At 42.0% G+C, this 18076-nt stretch overlaps 1 protein-coding gene across 3 annotated transcripts in view; it reads right to left on the bottom strand.

Annotated features, from left to right (window-relative positions):
- The window catches only part of LIN7A (lin-7 homolog A, crumbs cell polarity complex component), a 134534-nt gene extending 118201 nt beyond the window's left edge, over positions 1–16333 (bottom strand). For 2 of the 3 annotated variants that reach the window (XM_060165117.1, XM_060165118.1), the window contains exon 1: positions 16200–16327. In XM_060165117.1, the coding sequence (XP_060021100.1) occupies positions 16200–16281 (82 nt within the window). In that variant the 5' untranslated portion in view covers positions 16282–16327. Of the gene's footprint in view, positions 1–16199 lie in introns of all 3 variants that reach the window. The other variant, XM_060165119.1, reaches the window with a different exon arrangement.
- Positions 16334–18076: the final 1743 nt, after the last annotated feature.

Here is an 18076-nt window from a genome sequence, read left to right as displayed (position 1 = left end):
AAACTTTACTTATAAACATGGAAATCTGAATTTAATACAATTTTCATTGTATTAAAATATTTCACTGTCACAAAATATTTCTCTTCTTGAGTTTTCCAACCATTTAAAATAATGAAAAAAACATTCTTAGCTCTCAGGCTGGATTTGGTTTGGGGGTTATGACTTGTGAGTCCTGGTTTAAAGCACAATTAGTAGCAATGAATTATGCATTTATAGCATAGATTTAACAATAGCACAAAAGACAAGAGGCAGCAGTTGGAAGTGTATTATTTTAAGGAAGGCTGTGATAAGTTAAAGATACACACTGTGGACCCTAGCCAACACCCCCCCCACACAATACAAACATTAAAAGAAAGACTTATAGCAAAATAAGCAAAGGCCTCCATCAATATTAGATCAGTAAAGTATTGTTTGAATGTAAGACAAATGATTAGATACAGCTCCTTTACATTTGGAAAATGCATAATTTACAATAGAAAATTTCATCTCGAAAAATATCCAGGAGAAACTGCTAAGAAAAAAATAAGTAAATGTATTTAAAGAATTCAATGTATTTGAAAATAATGGAGAACAATCCAAGAGAAGAGGCTCTGAAAACTTGTTCGTACATGTAAGACAAAGATTTCAAAACTCACACAGGGAAAAAGATGCAACTAAGGAGGAAATTAGGTATACCTCCGTGTGCATCTGTGTACAACTTATCTTGCCTATAGCTAATGTGTTCAACTACTTAGGATAGAGGATTGCCGAGGCTAAGATCATGTGATGATTGCTATACTGTCTTAGCTTAAATTGCTATAACAAAGTAATAACCTAAGTGGCTTCAAAAACAGACCTTTATTTCTCACAGTTCTAGAGAGTGGGAAGTTCAAGATCAATCTGCCAGCAGATTCAGTTTCTGGTGCAAGTCGCTTCCCAGCTTGCAGCCATCTACCTTCTGGGTGTATATTCACAGGGCGAAGAGAGAGCTCTAGTCTCTTCTTATAAGGACACTAATATCATCATGACCCCCACCCTCATGACCTCCTCTAACCCTAATTACTGCCTAAAGCCTCCACCTCCAAATCACATTGGGGGTTAGGATTTCAACATATGAATGGGGAAGGGAGAGACAAAAACATTCAGTCCATAGCATATACAATCTTAATACTTTTCTATTCAAAGTTATCATTTGGAAGCCAAACTGTCAATACTTGCAAAATGTGTGTCATCAGAAGAAATGAGTGTCTACATGATCCAGAATACCTTATTTATCCAGAGGCATGTATCTGTCAAAGTCAACTAACTAAAACGGGTCTGAGAAGCTGGAGTGATGCAGAATTTCCCTTTGAGCCATCCACATAAATATCTCATCATTCCGTTAGTAATATGCATTGCTGTCCTGCCTTACTTGTTTTATTTTCCACTATTCTTTTACAAAAGCTCCATTTTCTAGAGAACATATACTATACCAGAGAAGGAAAGAAAATGAATCCTATATTTTCGGGTTAAAAATGGTTAAAAATGAACCATTGATTAATTTTTAGTTATCTGTAAGGTTTTGAGGCAGGAGATAGATGGGCTCCAGGCCAGACATTTACACCTGGCCTGTTCACACTTCCTGGGGTGAGAAGAAGATGGGCTCCAGGCTGGACTTTCATTACCAGCCCCCTGTTTACACTTCCTGAGGCAAGAGAAAAACGGGCTCCGGACTACATATTTATGACCGGACTCCTCATTTATGACCGGACTCCTCTCTATATTTCGAGATCTGCACTTTGATATAAGAAACAGCAACAGGAATAGGGTAGATAACTGGACATTGGACACTTTTATGGCAGGGATAGAGAGGGGCTAAACCCTGTTAAAAGATCAGGAGGTCATACATTTCCCATCCTTAGGGCAAGGGAAACATTGCACATGCGCAGAAAGGCTCCTTGGGGGTCAAAAAGGAGGGGGTGCCACCCCATAATTTGTGATGCTAAGGCCATCCCATAGGCCTCTGGGCTGTGATCCATCTTGGAAAAAAGTTGTGCACACATGTTGGGGAAAGTCCTAGGGCAGGTGTGGAAAAAGGAACCAGATAATTGGCCAAAGATAAACAAAGACCCGGAAGAACTGACCTATATAGATGACTTAACGGCCTCTTTCCTGCACGCCTCCTCATTAGGGAGGAGGCCCACACCTTTCTCTCCGGGTGTGCATCTCTGCCTTGCTTCTATCTTAACTAAACCAACCGCTTCTCTGTGTGCTCTCCCACTTCTTGCTGTGCTATGTCTCCAATAATAAACTTTGTACGTGTTTTTAGTTTTTGCCTCCGTGAGAAATGTATTTTTTACTAGGAGGCAAGAACCAGGGGGGGTCTGGTGGCTAGGATTCCTGGTTTTCATCCAGGCTACCCGGGTTCAATTCCTGGGCAGGAAATTAAGATCTTGCCTCATGCCACCACTCACTGCTGCCTCTCTGAGATCAGTTTACTTAGATGGATCATCTCTCCCACATTTAATGCTAGGCAAATACAGCATGGCTTGGGCCACTGAAACACATGTTAAAACCTCAAGGCCTATATTTTAAAGATCATGGGTTAGCAGAGTGTGTTTATGCCCTTCAGGCCATTTAGAGCCAATCTTGAAGGAAGAAAAGAAGTCACAATTTTCTCTTCATGCCTGAAACTCAGGTTGTGCTGCACTTGTCTCACTTAACAGCAAAGACTGTACAGAAAGGGACTTGGGGCCCTATTATCACTTTTTCAACTCCCTCTGTGAGCCTGTCAAAATTCCAAGTATATGAAGAAGTTTTATCTGCGCGTGACAGATCACTGAAAGATAATCTAAATGTCACAGTCATAATCTCTTGGTTCACTGGCACAGCATGGAAAGAAGGAACAGAATCTTGCTAGACTTTCTTTTAATTCCATATTTGGGTATTTTGATCTTTTGTACCAAGAAAGTAATAAACATGATTAATAATAAGCACAACCATTTATTAAACACCTGCTATTTTCGAATAATTTCGAATAATAGACTTTTAAAATACATCACTTAAATTAGTCTTTACCAGCATTAGTATATACCCCTCTTATAAGCATTGAATAACATTCTTTCCTTTTTGTCTGAACAACATACTGTCCTGGTGGTGCCTCCTACCAGTCTGTCTGCTCTTTGAAGCCTTTGCAAGCACCTCCGTGTTTGCCATCCCTTACAAGTCCACGTCCCTCAAGTCTTGTTACAGACCCTGTTACAGACCTATGTACTTGCTCTCCACAGTGTAGCATAGTGATTAAGCTCAAGGTCACAATATAAACCAGACTGAGTTCCAATCCCTTTATTTAGCCTCTTTCTGCCTCAATTCGCACATCTTCAAAATACTAATAGCATGTGCCTCAGAGGTTTGTTTTCAGGACTAATTGAAATGAAATATGAAAAACTCTAAGCACAATGCCTGACGTAGTACATGCTCAATATGTGTGAGCTGTTACTATAATACTCAAACTATGTTATCATAAATTATGTTTCATGTCTGTCTCCCCTGGACTGCACGCTCTACCCCCAACCTTTGACTCGGTACCTGCCACATGGTAGATTCTCATTCTCTTTTCCTTGCAAGGCTAAGGAAGAACCTTAGCCTTGCAAGCCTATGTAACCACAGCCTGTAGCCTATGTATCACCACATAAAGTGGGTGTCATTATTCCTATATTAAGAATGAAAGAAACAGAATGTGGAGAGAGTAAGCAGTATTCTAAGCTTCCATACATAGTAAGTGGCAGAACTGCAATTCAAATCCGTATCTGTCTAAATCCAAAGCTTGTGCACTTTTCATTTACTGCACTGGGAAAAACACATGCTCTGGGGAGAAGGGGTGGGGAATAATCAATCAGTGTTGAGCACTTACTATGGACTTGGCAGCGTTCTAAGCACTTGCATATGTTTTCTTAGTTAATTTTTACAGTAATCTTAAGAGATAGAAACTATTATTATTTTCAATTTTATAGATGAAAAGTAAAGGACAGAGAGGAGATATTAACAGGCCAAGGTTACAGAGCTAAGGAAGAGGCAGGCATAGATAGGATGTGAACCCAGACGTCTGGATCCAGTGCTCACACTCCTGACTGGCACGTGTATGCCTCTCTCAGCGTCATGTGATGCTTCAAAATTAAACAGCACTAAACAAGAGTCAAAAAGTCACTCTTGGTTATATTTTCCCCAGTCAACTGTTTAGTACACTTTTTTTTTTTGGCGGTACTCAGGCCTCTCACTGTTGGGGCCTCTCCCGTTGTGGAGCACAGGCTCCGGACGCGCAGGCTCAGCGGCCATGGCTCACGGGCCCAGCCGTTCTGCGGCATGTGGGATCTTCCCAGATCGGGGCACGAACTCGTGTCCCCTGCATCGGCAGGCGGACTTCTCAACCACTGCGCCGCCAGGGAAGCCCTGTTTAGTACACTTCTGATATCTGTATAAATAAAATAAAATTAAAACCCTGAACATCTGCATAAACTCTAGTCCCTGTCCTTAACAATTACCGAATCATAAAGTCCATCTGTAACAACTTTTCCAATTTGTCATTCAAGTTTTGCCTGTACTTTTCCAGTAATCTGGTAATGGAATGTTCACAAATTCCTGGAAGGCACCCATTCTAATTTTGAACAGAATAAATGTGGGGAATTTTTTTTTCTTGCTTTTTTTTAAAAATAAATTTATTTACTTATTTATTTTTGGCTGTGCTGGGTCTTGGTAGCTGCATGTGGGCTTTTCTCCAGTTGAAGCATTGCGGTGCGCGGGCTTCTCATTGCCGTGGCTTCTCTTGTTGCGGAGCACGGACTCTAGGCACGCGGGCTTCAGTAGTTGTGGCTCACGGGCTCTAGAGCGCAGGCTCAGTAGCTGTGGTGCACGGGCTTAGTTGCTCCGCGGCATGTGGGATCTTCCCGGACCAGGGCTCGAACCCGTGTGCCCTGCTTTGGCAGGCAGGTTCTTAACCACTGCGCCACGCGGGAAACCCGGGGATTTTTTTCTTGAATAAAAAAAATCTGGGCTTCCCTGGTGGCGCAGTGGTTGAGAGTCCGCCTGCCGATGCAGGGGACACGGTTTCGTGCCCCAGTCCGGGAAGATCCCACATGCCGCGGAGTGGCTGGGCCCGTGAGCCATGGCCGCTGAGCCTGCGCGTCCGGAGCCTGTGCTCCGCAACGGGAGAGGCCAGAACAGTGAGAGGCCCGCGTACTGGAAAAAAAAAAAAAAAAAATCTGTCATCTTGTATCCTTTGCTAACTCACCTAGTTTTACCCCCTGACTGCTATGCAGTATTTGAAGAAAAAAAACACTAAGTTATTCAGCACACATTTGAGCACATGTCTTTCAGGCACTGTGATAGGCAATGGGTACACAAAGATGAATATAAATAACTTATGTTGTCACGGTGACGGCAGTGTAAAAGAAAAAATTCTATATTGTGTGGTAAGTGCTCTAGTACAAATTTGAAAATTAGTGTTATAGAAGCATCAAGAAAGAAAGGATTTAGGGAAAGATTGAGCTGGCAAATTAGGTATTTATACAGGAAATATTTGCTTTGACCCCCAGGCATCTCCAAATGCTTCCTGCTTCTACAGCATACCAAAATAAACACGGTCTCTGCCTCTTAGTATAGCTTGAAGGCAACAAACAGTATCTGTCCTTACCTCCTGGCAGTAGGGTGGGAGTACAGTTGACTCTCCATATCCGGGGGTTCCGCATCCACAGATTCAACTAATTGCAGATGGATGGTTGCTTGAATCTGCGGATGCAGAAACAATGGCTGACTGTACCACACCTTTTTATGTAAGGGACTGAGCTTCCTCTGAGTTTGTTATCAGCAGGGGGTCCTGGAACCAATATCCGGCGGATATCGAAGGATGTCTTCCTTGACTTTGAGGACTCAGGGAAGAAATAATTATCATTGTTGAGTGGTGCTCATGTGTCAGGCCTGTTCTAAGTATTTTGCACGTATTAACTCGTTTAAGGTTCGTCGACCTTATGAAGTCACTGCTATTTTTATCATTTCCCATTTCACAGACAAGAAAACTGAGATTCAAAACAGTCTAGTAACACTGGAAGTTACAGAGTTAGTAAATAGAAAAGCTAGGATTCAAACTCAGGCAGGCTGGCTCTGGGGTGCATGTTTTTTTTTTTTTTTTTAATTAATTTATTTTTGGCTGCGTTGGGTCTTCGTTGCTACACGGCGGGCTTTCTCTAGTTGCAGTGAACGGGGGCTGCTCTTCATTGCGGTGTGCGGGCTTCTCACTGCGGTGGCTTCTCTTGTTGCGGAACATGGGCTCTAGGCGCGTGGGCTTCAGTGGTTGTGGCACACGGTCTCAGTAGTTGTGGCCCACGGGCTTAGTTGCTCTGAGGCATGTGGGATCTTCCCGGACCAGGGCTCGAAGCCGTGTTCCCTGCATTGGCAGGCGGATTCTTAACCACTGCGCCACCAGGGAAGTCCTGGGGTGCATGTTTTAAGTGTCATACTAAACCATCCCTGTCTCGACCCAGAACTGAATCATTATGGCTTGACTGAGGTACAGGGCCTGCCTGAGGTTTTAGTGGTGGTTGAGTGGTGTCCAGTGGGGCAGTATTCACTGGGCAGTAGAACCAAGAGCAATGAATAGACAGCGCTGGCTCCCTTTTCCTGGTGAATGAATGAATGAAGAATACATTCATTTTCATTAAATTTTATCTCTTTTACTGTACCCTGTCCAAGCTAGTTATAATTTCATTTATTTATTTATTTTGAAGATTTTGGCAAACAACTTTTATTGAAAAACATTACATTCTTGTTACACTTTTAAAAATATCTAAATTTGTGAGCTTACCTGTCTATTAAACATTATATATATATTTTACTTTGAATTGTTGCTATTGTTTCACGGGTTTTTCTCTATTCAGTATGGAAAATTGATTTGGTACCAGTGAATGGTAGATATAATCTTTAAACTTTCTTTATAGATTTGTTATATATATATATTTTAATTGAAGTATAGTTAATTTACAATGTTGTGTTAGTCCCTGGTGTACAGCAAAGTGATTCAGTTATATCATATTCTTTTCCATATTCTTTTCTATTATAGTTTATTACAATATATTGAATATAGCTCCCTGTGCTATACAGTAGGTCCTTGTTGTTTATTCTATATATAGTAGTTTGTGTCTGCTAATCCCAAACTCCAAGCTAGTTATAATTTTAGAATACCGATTTGGTTGGCCAAATTAGTTGCTATTCTTCTTAGCTCTATGTCACTTATAAAAAAATCTTCTATGGCACTCATCCAAAATATTGGTAACAATGTTGAATAGGACAGAGAACCAAATCGCCTTGGAATAGTGTTTCAACCACTAGAAATCCAACAGTGCAATCATCCACTTCACATACCTCACACTTTCCACAGTGTTTCTATGAAAGTTGTGCTGTCGTGAGTATATAGTATTGCTATGGCACACACCTGAAATTTGAAAAAAAACTATTCTTGGTGATCCCATGTAGGCTCTGTGGGATCACCACTTTCTTTTTTAAGTGCCAATATCACATTCTTCTATTAATATGCCTTAGATTTTTCTGCCAGGAGGCAACAACAAGTAGATTGGTCTGTAGTTTCCCCAAACATCTTTAACACCTTTTTGGAAGCCAGGATATTTGTTCATCAGCAATTAGTGCTCTTTGACAACTTTCCTCAAAAATCACTTTCAGCATTCTCTCAGCCATATTTCCAAATTCAATACCATTAAATAGACCCAGCTATGATTTGATGGAGTTTTTTTCCCCATCTAACTTGGGGGTTTAAATCTTATTGCCATTCTATGATTCCCATTATTCTATCCTTTTTCCTTTTTTGGTGAAAGATGATTCTTTGATAGAAAAAAAAACAAACAGAGCTCATACTGAAATATCATTAACTATCACCACAGTAGGCAAGTAAACAAAAATAGCATATCCAGTTGGACTTGGAATAGCTGTGTTTCTAGAGGAAATTACCACCAGTTTAAACTAGAAGCCCTTGTTTTCTGTCCAAGTCAGATACTATCTGAGTATAATTTCAATATAAGTTTCAATTCAACCCAACTTTTTTCAAGTAGTCTTTGGGTATATTTACTTTTACTTTTAATAGACAAGTCTTCAAATTCAGCTAGCACATCACTTAGTAAAAGTCAGTCATGGAGAAAAAAAAACAAAAACAAAAAAACCTCTTTATCACTTAGACCAGAAGTAAAGCATTGATTTAATCTACATGACTTTTAAGGTTGTGTTTACATTTGCCAACCCAGAGTGATTTCAAATTAAATCGATTCTAACTTGTTTATCAGGACATAGCTCTATTATCCATCCATTTGTAGTTAAAAGGAAAAAAAAAAAGTAAGGCAGTATAGCTTATGCGTGTGTGTTGGTGGGGGGGCAGATTCTGCTAAGCCCTCCTCCTTTTTTGTCTTTTTTTTTTTTTACCCTTTTCAGTTGTACTCTGGCATTAACTTGCCTGGTTCAATTAACAAGTTAAGATGGCAGGTGGATGCAAGCAATGGAAGTAGGGCTACAAGTATAAGTATCAACACCAGCACCTCACATCCTTTCTTGGCCCTGGAGAGCATTCCACTTTTAGGTCTGCTACACACACACAAAGCAAAGTGACAAAGTAAGGTAGCCACCACTTTTACATTATTATATGTTGGAAGGCTTTTTTTTTTTAGCATTACGAATGACTCCATGATAGCTAGTCCAACTAAGTCAATTTCATTCATTCATTTATTCAATTAATCAATCAATCAATATTAAGAGTGTGTTGAGCTCTGTGTAAACAAATCCAGCAGAGTCTCTGACCTGATGAAGACTATATCTTAATAGACAGATGTCAGAACTAAGTAAAGAACTCTCTCCAAGAGGTATTGGCTTTGCACCTATAGTAGCATCCTTAAAACCCAATACACATATCTTCCCATTTGATACTCCTCTCTAAATGTTCTCTTTTCCTTATTAAATAGCTAAGCCCTAGCTGTGATCCTGAAAAAGCACCCCAAAAGCAAAAGCATTACTTTCATAAATGACCAGAGAACACCAAATACATCTCAGAGCTTGGATGGCTGACACACCAAACTAGAAGGTATTCACCAGATTTCTGTTTCTTTTCCTGGAAGTTCAATCATTAATTTTTCAATTTCAATTTTAAAACTGTGTATAAAACTCTCATTAAATGGAAAATACCTTTTTCAATAACTAAGACTTTTTAGAAATTTGGTTCCTTCTCTTTGTAACTTTTCATTATCAAACAAAAAGAAAAGGTGAATATGACACGATTCTGACTCCTGGAAAATATTTTGTAACAGTAGTGCAAAAAGAAACTCAAATATTGATTTGCAAAAAAAATTCAATATGTTTTTAAATGTTTAGTGACGCTTATGGAAAAAATGAGAAAGAAAGCAAATACTTAATGTTTGTAGACTAAAACATTTCTGGCTGCTGATTAAAAAGACTTTAGGACAAGAGCCATAAAATATAGTCAGCCCCTCTCTCCTCCCCATCACAACCATCAGGGCATACAACTTTAAAACAACATAAAGACTAGCTTAATTTTTACTTTCCTTCTTCCTTAATTTCTCCTCATGCTAAAAAATAAATAAATAAATAACGAAGAGAGAGAGAGGAGGAAGGCCCCTTTGGACTATGAACAAAAGCAATTTTCAGGCAAATACAGATTTTATAAAAACTGGTGAATACAGCTGATTAGAAAAGCTATAGGCTGCCCAAGGCTTGAATTAGGAAATACATAAAGTAATAAGCTCCACTTGCCTTGAAAAGGGAAAAGGGAAGAGAGAAAACTTTTAATGTATCACAAATTCTATGAAAAGTGTGGCACTCGTGGGATTTCCATTTGCATTCAACTTTTGCACTCATGTTTTTTTTCATAAGTTTGAAATCCACAAAATAAAAGCTCTTGGTTTTCTATTAGAATTTTCAAAGGACGAAAGTTTTAATTTTTTTAAAGGGAAAACACATCAAAATTTGTTTAATCAATATTTTACATTAAAACTTATTTTAGAATTCAAGAAAAGAAGATTTACATTTACACTTTTGCAATGTATCCAAGTTGAATTTAACTCACAGAGAAGTTCAGTGGCTGTGACACCAGCATTTTATTTTATATAGGTGCCTAAATGCAGATTGTAAACTATTGATCATGTTATAAGCAAAGTCTCAAATATTTAAAATTACACAATTTCTTTTTTTTTTTTTTTTTTTGCGGTACACGGGCCTCTCACTGTTGGGGCCTCTTGGGGCACCAACCCGTATCCCCTGCATCGTCAGGCGGACTCCCAACCACTGCGCCACCAGGGAAGCCCAACAATTTCTTTTGTTTTTAATAAATTTATTTTAAATTTAATTATTTTTATTTTTGGCTGTGTTGGGTCTTCATCGCTGTGTGCGGGCTTTCTCTGGTTGCGGCGAGTGGGGGCTACTCTTCGTTGCGGTGCACAGGCTTCTCATTGCAGTGGCTTCTCTTATTGTGGAGCACAGGCTCTAGGCACGTGGGCTTCAGTAGTTGTGGCACGAGAGCTCAGTAGTTGTGGCACACAGGCTTAATTGCTCCGTGGCATGTGGGATCTTCCCGGACCAGGGCTCGAACCCGTGTCCCCTGCATTGGCAGGCGGATTCTTAACCACTGCACCACCAGGGAAGCCCCTAAAATTACACAATTTCAATTACTCATAGAAATTATTTTAATTATCCATTTTTCTCCAAGAATTGACTTTGTCAGTCTTCTTTATAAGTCATGCAAAGACTTCCTTATAAGTCATGTTTTTTTAAAAAGCCATTCTGCTTAAAATCAGGGCAAAAAGATAAGCAGAAGTAACATTTTGGAGAATTCCATTGTATTATCTTTTCTGACCTTGAGATGGTAAGTGAAGGAGAGTTGGAGCTACTGGACTGAAGGAAAGTGCCTAAATCCATGCATTTTTTAATAGTGAAGTATTCCTATGTTCTTCGTTATAATGGTATTAAATATCATGGATTGCACCCTGCTTTGTTCCCTTGATTTTAGCTGAAGGTCATTCCTGACTGTAGAGATTAAAATCTGGGCAAAGGTGTAGGGAAGAATTGCACTGAATATTGTAAATTCTGGAAGAGATGATTCCACACTAATCTCCTTATCAGCATCTTCTCTTTGCCACAAGGGTAAATTACAGTTACTACTTTCTACATCACAGTCTAATATAAAATATCACACTGAAAATGAAGATATCTCATATTATGACCACTTGGGTTCAACATGTAGATCTATGCATAGTGACATGTAAATTACAATGATCAAGATATCTTTGGGGCTTCCCTGGTGGTGCAGTGGTTGAGAATCTGCCTGCCAATGCAGGGGACACAGGTTTGAGCCCCAGTCCGGGAAGATCCCACATGCCACGGAGCAACTAAGCCCATGCACCACAACTACGGAGCCTACACTCTAGAGCCCACGAGCCACAACTACTGAAGCCCACATGCCTAGAGCCCGTGCTCCTCCATAAGAGAAGCCACCTCAATGAGAAGCCGGCACACTGCAAAGAAGAGTAGCCCCCGCTTGCCACAACTAGAGAAAGACCCACACGCAGCAATGAAGACCCAACACAGCCAAAAATAAATTAATTAATTAATTTTTTAAAAAAGGTATCTTTGAAAATTTAATTATAATATATAGTGTTTTAGTCTAGCAGTAAGAAGCAAAAAGTTGAGATTTTCTTGGTATACTTATAACCAACTATCTGCCCCAGATGCATACTTAGAGTGTTGTTATTTCTTGGTAATTTTTCTTTTCAGTCATTTGCTTGGTTATGGAGGTATTAATGGGATGGTAGCCAAGCTTTACATGTGCAACAGCTTTTTCTTGTATTTTTCCCTCTATCCATAATGCTTTTCCTAAGGACCTTATTAATACACCAGAACTCAGATTAAATTTTACTTTCTCAGTGAGCCTTCTATGACCAACACCATCTAAATAGGTCCTTCCCCATTATTCTCTATCCTCCTGTCATGTTTATTGTCTTCAGAGCACTTCATATTTTCAACTAATCTAAAATCCTAATTATAATTTATATCATCTGGCCCCTGGCCACCAATTCACAAATCCCATTTTTTGCCACTCTTCCCTGTGCTCACATTTTCACACTGACTTTCTTGATGCTCCCAGGATACACACGTGAGGTCCTTCTCCAGAGCACATTCTTCCAGATACCTGCAAAGTTTGCTTCCTCACTTTAATCGGGTCTCTTCTCCAATGTCACCAACTCGGAGGAAAGGGTCTTCCTTGACTATCATGTTTCAAACAGCAGCCCATCACTCTCTTTGATTCAGTCTTACTTTTTCTCACTAGCACTTATAGTTGTATACCTATGTGTTGTTCAGTGTGTGGTTCTCTCATTAGTATGTAAACTCCATTAGGCTTTATCTACTTTGTTCATTAGGACCATATTGCTTAAAACAGTGCTTGCCATAAGGCTGACACTCAATAATTTGTTGAATGAATGAATGAATTCCTAACTTATTATGTTTTCCCCACTGGACTCTTAAGGACCATAAAAGCAGAAACTTTGTCTCTGGCATTCCTGTAGCATCTCTTATATAGCAGGTGATAAATGAATATTTATTGAATAAATGAATGGTTTGAATGAGTGTGTGTGTGTGTGTGTGTGTGTGTGTAATTTCTTCCCCCCCCCAACCTCTAATTACCATGAAGACTATGTGGTAGTCTGTTTAGCTCATCAGTATATAGCAATCCCACAGTAGCGTCTGACTTGGCGGTAGGCACTCAATAAGCAATCCTAAGGACTGGGACCAGCGTGAACAGGAACCTGCTGTGACCACAGCCACCCAGAAGCCCCCACAGAGGTAATCTGAGGTCTTAATGGCAGACGGAAAAGAGTTTAGGATACACACAGAGCAGTGAAAACCTGAAGCTACCCTGTTTGTCCTTTCAGGGGCCAGGCTGGTTCTGGCAAAGGCTTGCTTCCCAGACAAGACCCAGGAAACGAGCGCAGACTTCTGAGCTTCTTACTTTCAGATATCTTTTGAATTCTGGGAGGGATCAATCTTAATTTCAAGCCATAGCTTTGCTTTGTTTGCTTAAAACCTCTGCCCTGAAGATTCTAGATGAATCTGTTGATAATGCCAAAGGGCACCAAACAAGAAAAATTAGATTTTAGCATAAAATCTCCCACTAACTAGTAGAGTAACCTTGAAAACATCTCTTATCATTGCTTATTTCATGTTTTTCATTTGAAAAATGAAGATGCTAGAAAAGAACCAGCAGGATACATATGGATCATGTATTTGGGTTTGCTTGATGAGATGCCCTTAGTAGGCTTTATGCAGTGTCTTCTTTCCTTTTCTCCTGTGCTCACCTGCCACAATCCCCCTTGGTTAATAATCACAGATAAGTAAGCTTTGGTTGCTGATGGAAATCTGTCAAGTGCATGGGGGAAAACAAAGTTTAAGAACCACTGGCCTATGTTCTCCCTGCCATTCTTTCCAGGGTCAAAATGTTGTGAATCTATAAGCTGTACCTCTGTTCACTATGAAACCCTTATATTTTAACGGCGCTTAAGTTGTTACAATCCTTAGTTCCCTTACACTAATTTACATTAATTTTTGATCTTCTACTGTGCTCAGGGACTATGGCAGGCACTGAGAATACAAAGATGAAGTTAGAAATGGTCTCTTCCCTCAAGGAGTTCTGTTCAATGAGGAGATAGATGCAACAGAGTTTGAGAAATGCTTTGATGACGCCAAAGTAGTGGGTGACCTCAGGGCACGTCAAAGGACACCTGGAAGAGGTGGGAGAGGAAGTGATCTGCAAAATCTTCCAGCAGGTGACCAGAAACTGAGTCCTAGTTTTAATTCATTGAATTCTAGACTGTTAAAGCTGCACAGTGGCAGAATCATTTAATCCAAACTCCTTATGTGCCATAGAGGAAAACTGATGCCCAAAGAGGCTAACCAACTACTCCAAAGTGAGTATCAGAGCTACAGCTAGCAGCCAGATAAGTATTATTGGGCTCTCTCTTTTAAGAGATTCTTTTTCTTGTAGGAAAATTTTTATCAGTTTATTTCATCAATTTAATGATGTAATTAAACAGTTAATTATATTTTAATAATGTATAGGGGAAATTATTAATATGTATTGACTTCATGCACATTAATGATGCCAGTAACCCACCATCTGTAAATTACAGACCTCGCAGTGAGCTGCTGGTGAATTTATTCAGATAGATTCACTGTCTCACCCACCCTTGCCTCTTGAGCTACTTATTCCATGAACCTAATCACAACTGGGAAGGACAGGTACAGTCTGGCTGTGAACAAGAACAAAGAATAGAACTTAGTCTGATTGCACTTCCTCTCCACAACTGATCCAGGCATTTAAAGTAAGACCCCCCCAAAGTGAAATGTTTTTAGTAGTGTTAGTATATAAAATTCCTCAGGTATGCAATTTTCTTGGAGTTTGTTTGCTTGTTCGTTTTCTCTCCTAACGTAGTCGTTTTACTTGCGATGTTTAAAGACTATGATTTAGGAATGGGACAATATAAGATCTCATTACATTAAAACAGAAATACTTGGGAAATCCATAATTTCTAATAGCTTGCCATCTGTCTGGTTTTTAGAGGCAATGGATTTATCCTGCTTAGGGCAGATGATGATCCTGGGGAGAAATCATGGATTATGCAATGGATTTCTGACCTTTTTAACTACTGTTATTAACTTACTAGCTTGCAAAACAACATTTCCCAACATAAAATCAATTATTTTTTTATCTTTCAACTCCTACCCCAAGTAAGGTTGCTATGGGCACCACATAACATCCGCTCTGGCCCCAACAGATTACGTTAAAGTCACCCACAATCTCTCCAAATTAAAAACCTCACTAAGTTTGCCCTGGCTTTTTCACTGTACTCGCAGCAGGATGCTCTTTTGCCTTGCCCCACAGTCCAGTTTAATCCGCTACTAAGAATATTTTTAGAGGCACATCGGACTAAATCATTTTCATCTGAGCACACCATTTCCAAATGGCCGCCCATGGTCCTAAATCCGGCCTCTGCGGACCAGGACGAGGTGTCCTCCGCTGCAGAGTCGTGAGACTCAGCGCATTCATAACTGGACGTCGGAAGCCAGAAAGGAAACTCGAACACGCAAAGGACAGGTATAACCCCGCACGCATGCACCGGAGAGGCCGAGATCGCAGCGGAGGTTTACATCCTTAGGCTTGGGGAGGGCCTGGGAAGGAAGCAAACATTGCTTCCCCAGTCAAGTCAGAGGGCAGAACGCACAGGGTCGGAGGTCAGAAGTTGAATTTCAACCCAGCCTGCGCTGCGTCCCAGCGCCTTCCGCAGCCCGGGCACCGCGGTGGCACAGGGCTGGGAGAGGACGAGGCTGGCTGGGGCAGGACAAACTGTGAGTTGCCACTGCCGGAGAGCCGCCGGCGGCGGGGGCAGACGCGACCCCTGGCGCCTTCAGAGCGCGAAGCCCGGGAGAGCAGGGCACGGCTGCCGCGACGCTGCGCCCCCGGCCCCGGCACGGCTGCCCGCTCTCCGCGTTGCCCTTTCGGCCGAGGTCAGCTCCCCGCCGCGGCAGTCCAGCCGCCTTGCGCCCCGGCACAGGTCACACGGGGTACGCCTTGTCCGCCCCCGGGCGGCTGCCCGGGCACCCGCAGCCTGACCGACCCTCGCCCCCCGGCGCGGGGACAAACTTCCTTCCTCCCAGGCCCCCGGCAGCGTAGGCTGGCAAGCGGCTCACTCGCCAGGCTTCCCCGGTCTCCGGCTGCAGGCGCCCTCGCCCGGCTCGGCAAGCTTCCTCCCTGCCCCTCACCAGCCCCAAGCCCCGGGCGGGCGCCGAGCGATCCCCGCGCCTCCGCTCCAACAAAGCCGGCGGCCCGGAGGCGATCCGGCGAGGGGCTGGGAGTGGCGGCGGGGACGCCACAGCCCGGCGAAGGCACCCTTGTGCCGGGCGAGTGAGGCGTGAAGGGGGCAGCGGGGACGTGGCGGGCAGAGAAAGGGGGAAGAAAGTATCCTGCTCTCAGCGCGAAAGCCTTCTTCGCTCCTCCTCGTTGCCCTGCTCCCCCTGCCCGAGCGCGTCTGGCGGTCCCGGTGGGAGCTGGCGGTCCCGGTGGGAGCTGGCGGGGGCAGAGGGGGAGGCAGAGGGGACGCAGTGGCCTGACGGGTGAGCTGCTCCCTTACCTCTGTCCAGAGTGAGCGGCTGGACCACTGTCAATGTCGCCATGTCTGCCGTGGGAGCCGAAGTGACGCTCAGCTTCAGCATCAGCAACCGCTTGTAGTGAGAAAAAGAGGAGGAGATTGGGGGCGGGGTGGAGAGGGAAGACGGAAAGGAGGGGGGAAGGAGGGAAGGTGGTGGTTGTGGAGGAGAGAAGGCTTGGGTGGGTTGGCAGCCAGATGGAGACGCAACTGTTCCGCGAGGGGCAGACCTTCAGATGCGGCGTGAAGCTGAGCAGGTACCGGAGAGCGAAAGCATCGCCGGCTCTGACAAGGAAGGCTCTGCCCTAGAACTTTGCTCTTCCACCCCAAGGATCGCTGGATGCGTGTAGCTAGTGTGTTGCTTTCTTTCAACTTTCCACTCAAAATGGTCAGAGTGTACGTGCGTCTGGGGGAAGGGAGAAGAATGAAAGGGAGGGGATAGAGGGGAGGGAGGCAGAGACATGATTTTTTTCGGATTAAGAGAATTTGTCAACCCCTTAATCCCATCCCCTAGAAAGAAAATGCTTCTAGTTCAGAAATGTTGGGGGTTAACTGTAGTTGCTGCTAATTTCTGTTAAAGTTTATTTTGGAATGTTGACTTATAACAGTACACAAGACAGAGTTCCATCACTAGGCCCCCGTTAAGGACCTGAGTATATTGCCTAGAAAATAACTTATCTCACAAGCAAACTTCTTAATAATGGTTTTAAATTAAAAATCACAATGAGAAAACAATTAAAAACACAAAGAGAAGTTTCTATTACTAAGTTTGAAAACCATGTCCCTAGCACTCCTCCAGGCTGACCCTCAGAGCTGCCACTTGCTGATTAATTAACATATGTGACAGGAATTGAACTAAGCCATGGCCTGACTTGGGGATTCAATACAGTCCCTGCCTTCCAGTAGCCTGTAATCTAATGGGAGATGATGTTTTTAAAAGGGTGACTTTAGAGTCAGTTGATCAAGATTCAGTTACTAGAACCTTCAACTATTAGCTGTGACCCCTTCACCCCAACAGACTGCTTTCACTATCTTGCCACTGTAGGGACTCTCATTTTCTTGATCAAGAAATTAAGAGGCATATAGAAATCTTGTGTAAGCAGAAGGGTGATGACTATGGGTTCAGGATTGGAAATGACAAAGCTGCCTCCGTCACCTTCCCTATGACAGAGCAGAATTGTTTTGGCTAGCAATATACTCCTGAAGACAGACACAGTTTTACAGCAAAATATTTGCATATAATCTACGTCATTGTATTCTGATTACAATATGGATGGTTTCTGAAAACTTTCCCATCTCATGGTTTACATTTGAAAAAAAACTAACAAACAAGATTTCACCAGTGATTTGGGAAAGTCATAAATGATTGGCCAAACACCTAACAGACCTTAAAGACAAACGGAAAATAATAGTTCAGCATGCCTATATTTTCATTTAGTGTTTAGACAGAACACTGATCTGGAAATTCAAGTCTTAGTTATGTGCTTTTCAGAAATCAAATCTCTAACTGATCCCCAGTTTCTTCATCTGTCAAACAAGGGCATTTGTAATCTTCAATCTCACTGAGGTTCTGTAAAATGAGGGAACTAATTCTTCCCTGCAATCTCACTGAGTTTTGTGAGGGTCTGATGAGATCATGCACATGTATGTGCTTTGAAAACAGTAAAGTATATACAAATATATTCATACAACAAACATACATCCCACCTGAACTGTATGGCAACACTCTGCTAGACACTAGCCATGCAAAGATTAATGAGATGTGGCACTTTTTCTAGACAGTGCTCAGTACAGGTTGGGAGACAAATAATGAGCTGGTTGTGAGAATATGAGCAAGCTCTGAGCAAAAATGAGAGCAGTAA

Source organism: Lagenorhynchus albirostris, chromosome 11, assembly GCF_949774975.1.
Source record: "Lagenorhynchus albirostris chromosome 11, mLagAlb1.1, whole genome shotgun sequence".
NCBI classification, from domain to species: Eukaryota; Metazoa; Chordata; class Mammalia; order Artiodactyla; family Delphinidae; genus Lagenorhynchus; species Lagenorhynchus albirostris.
This window is presented reverse-complemented; position numbering and strand designations above follow the sequence as displayed.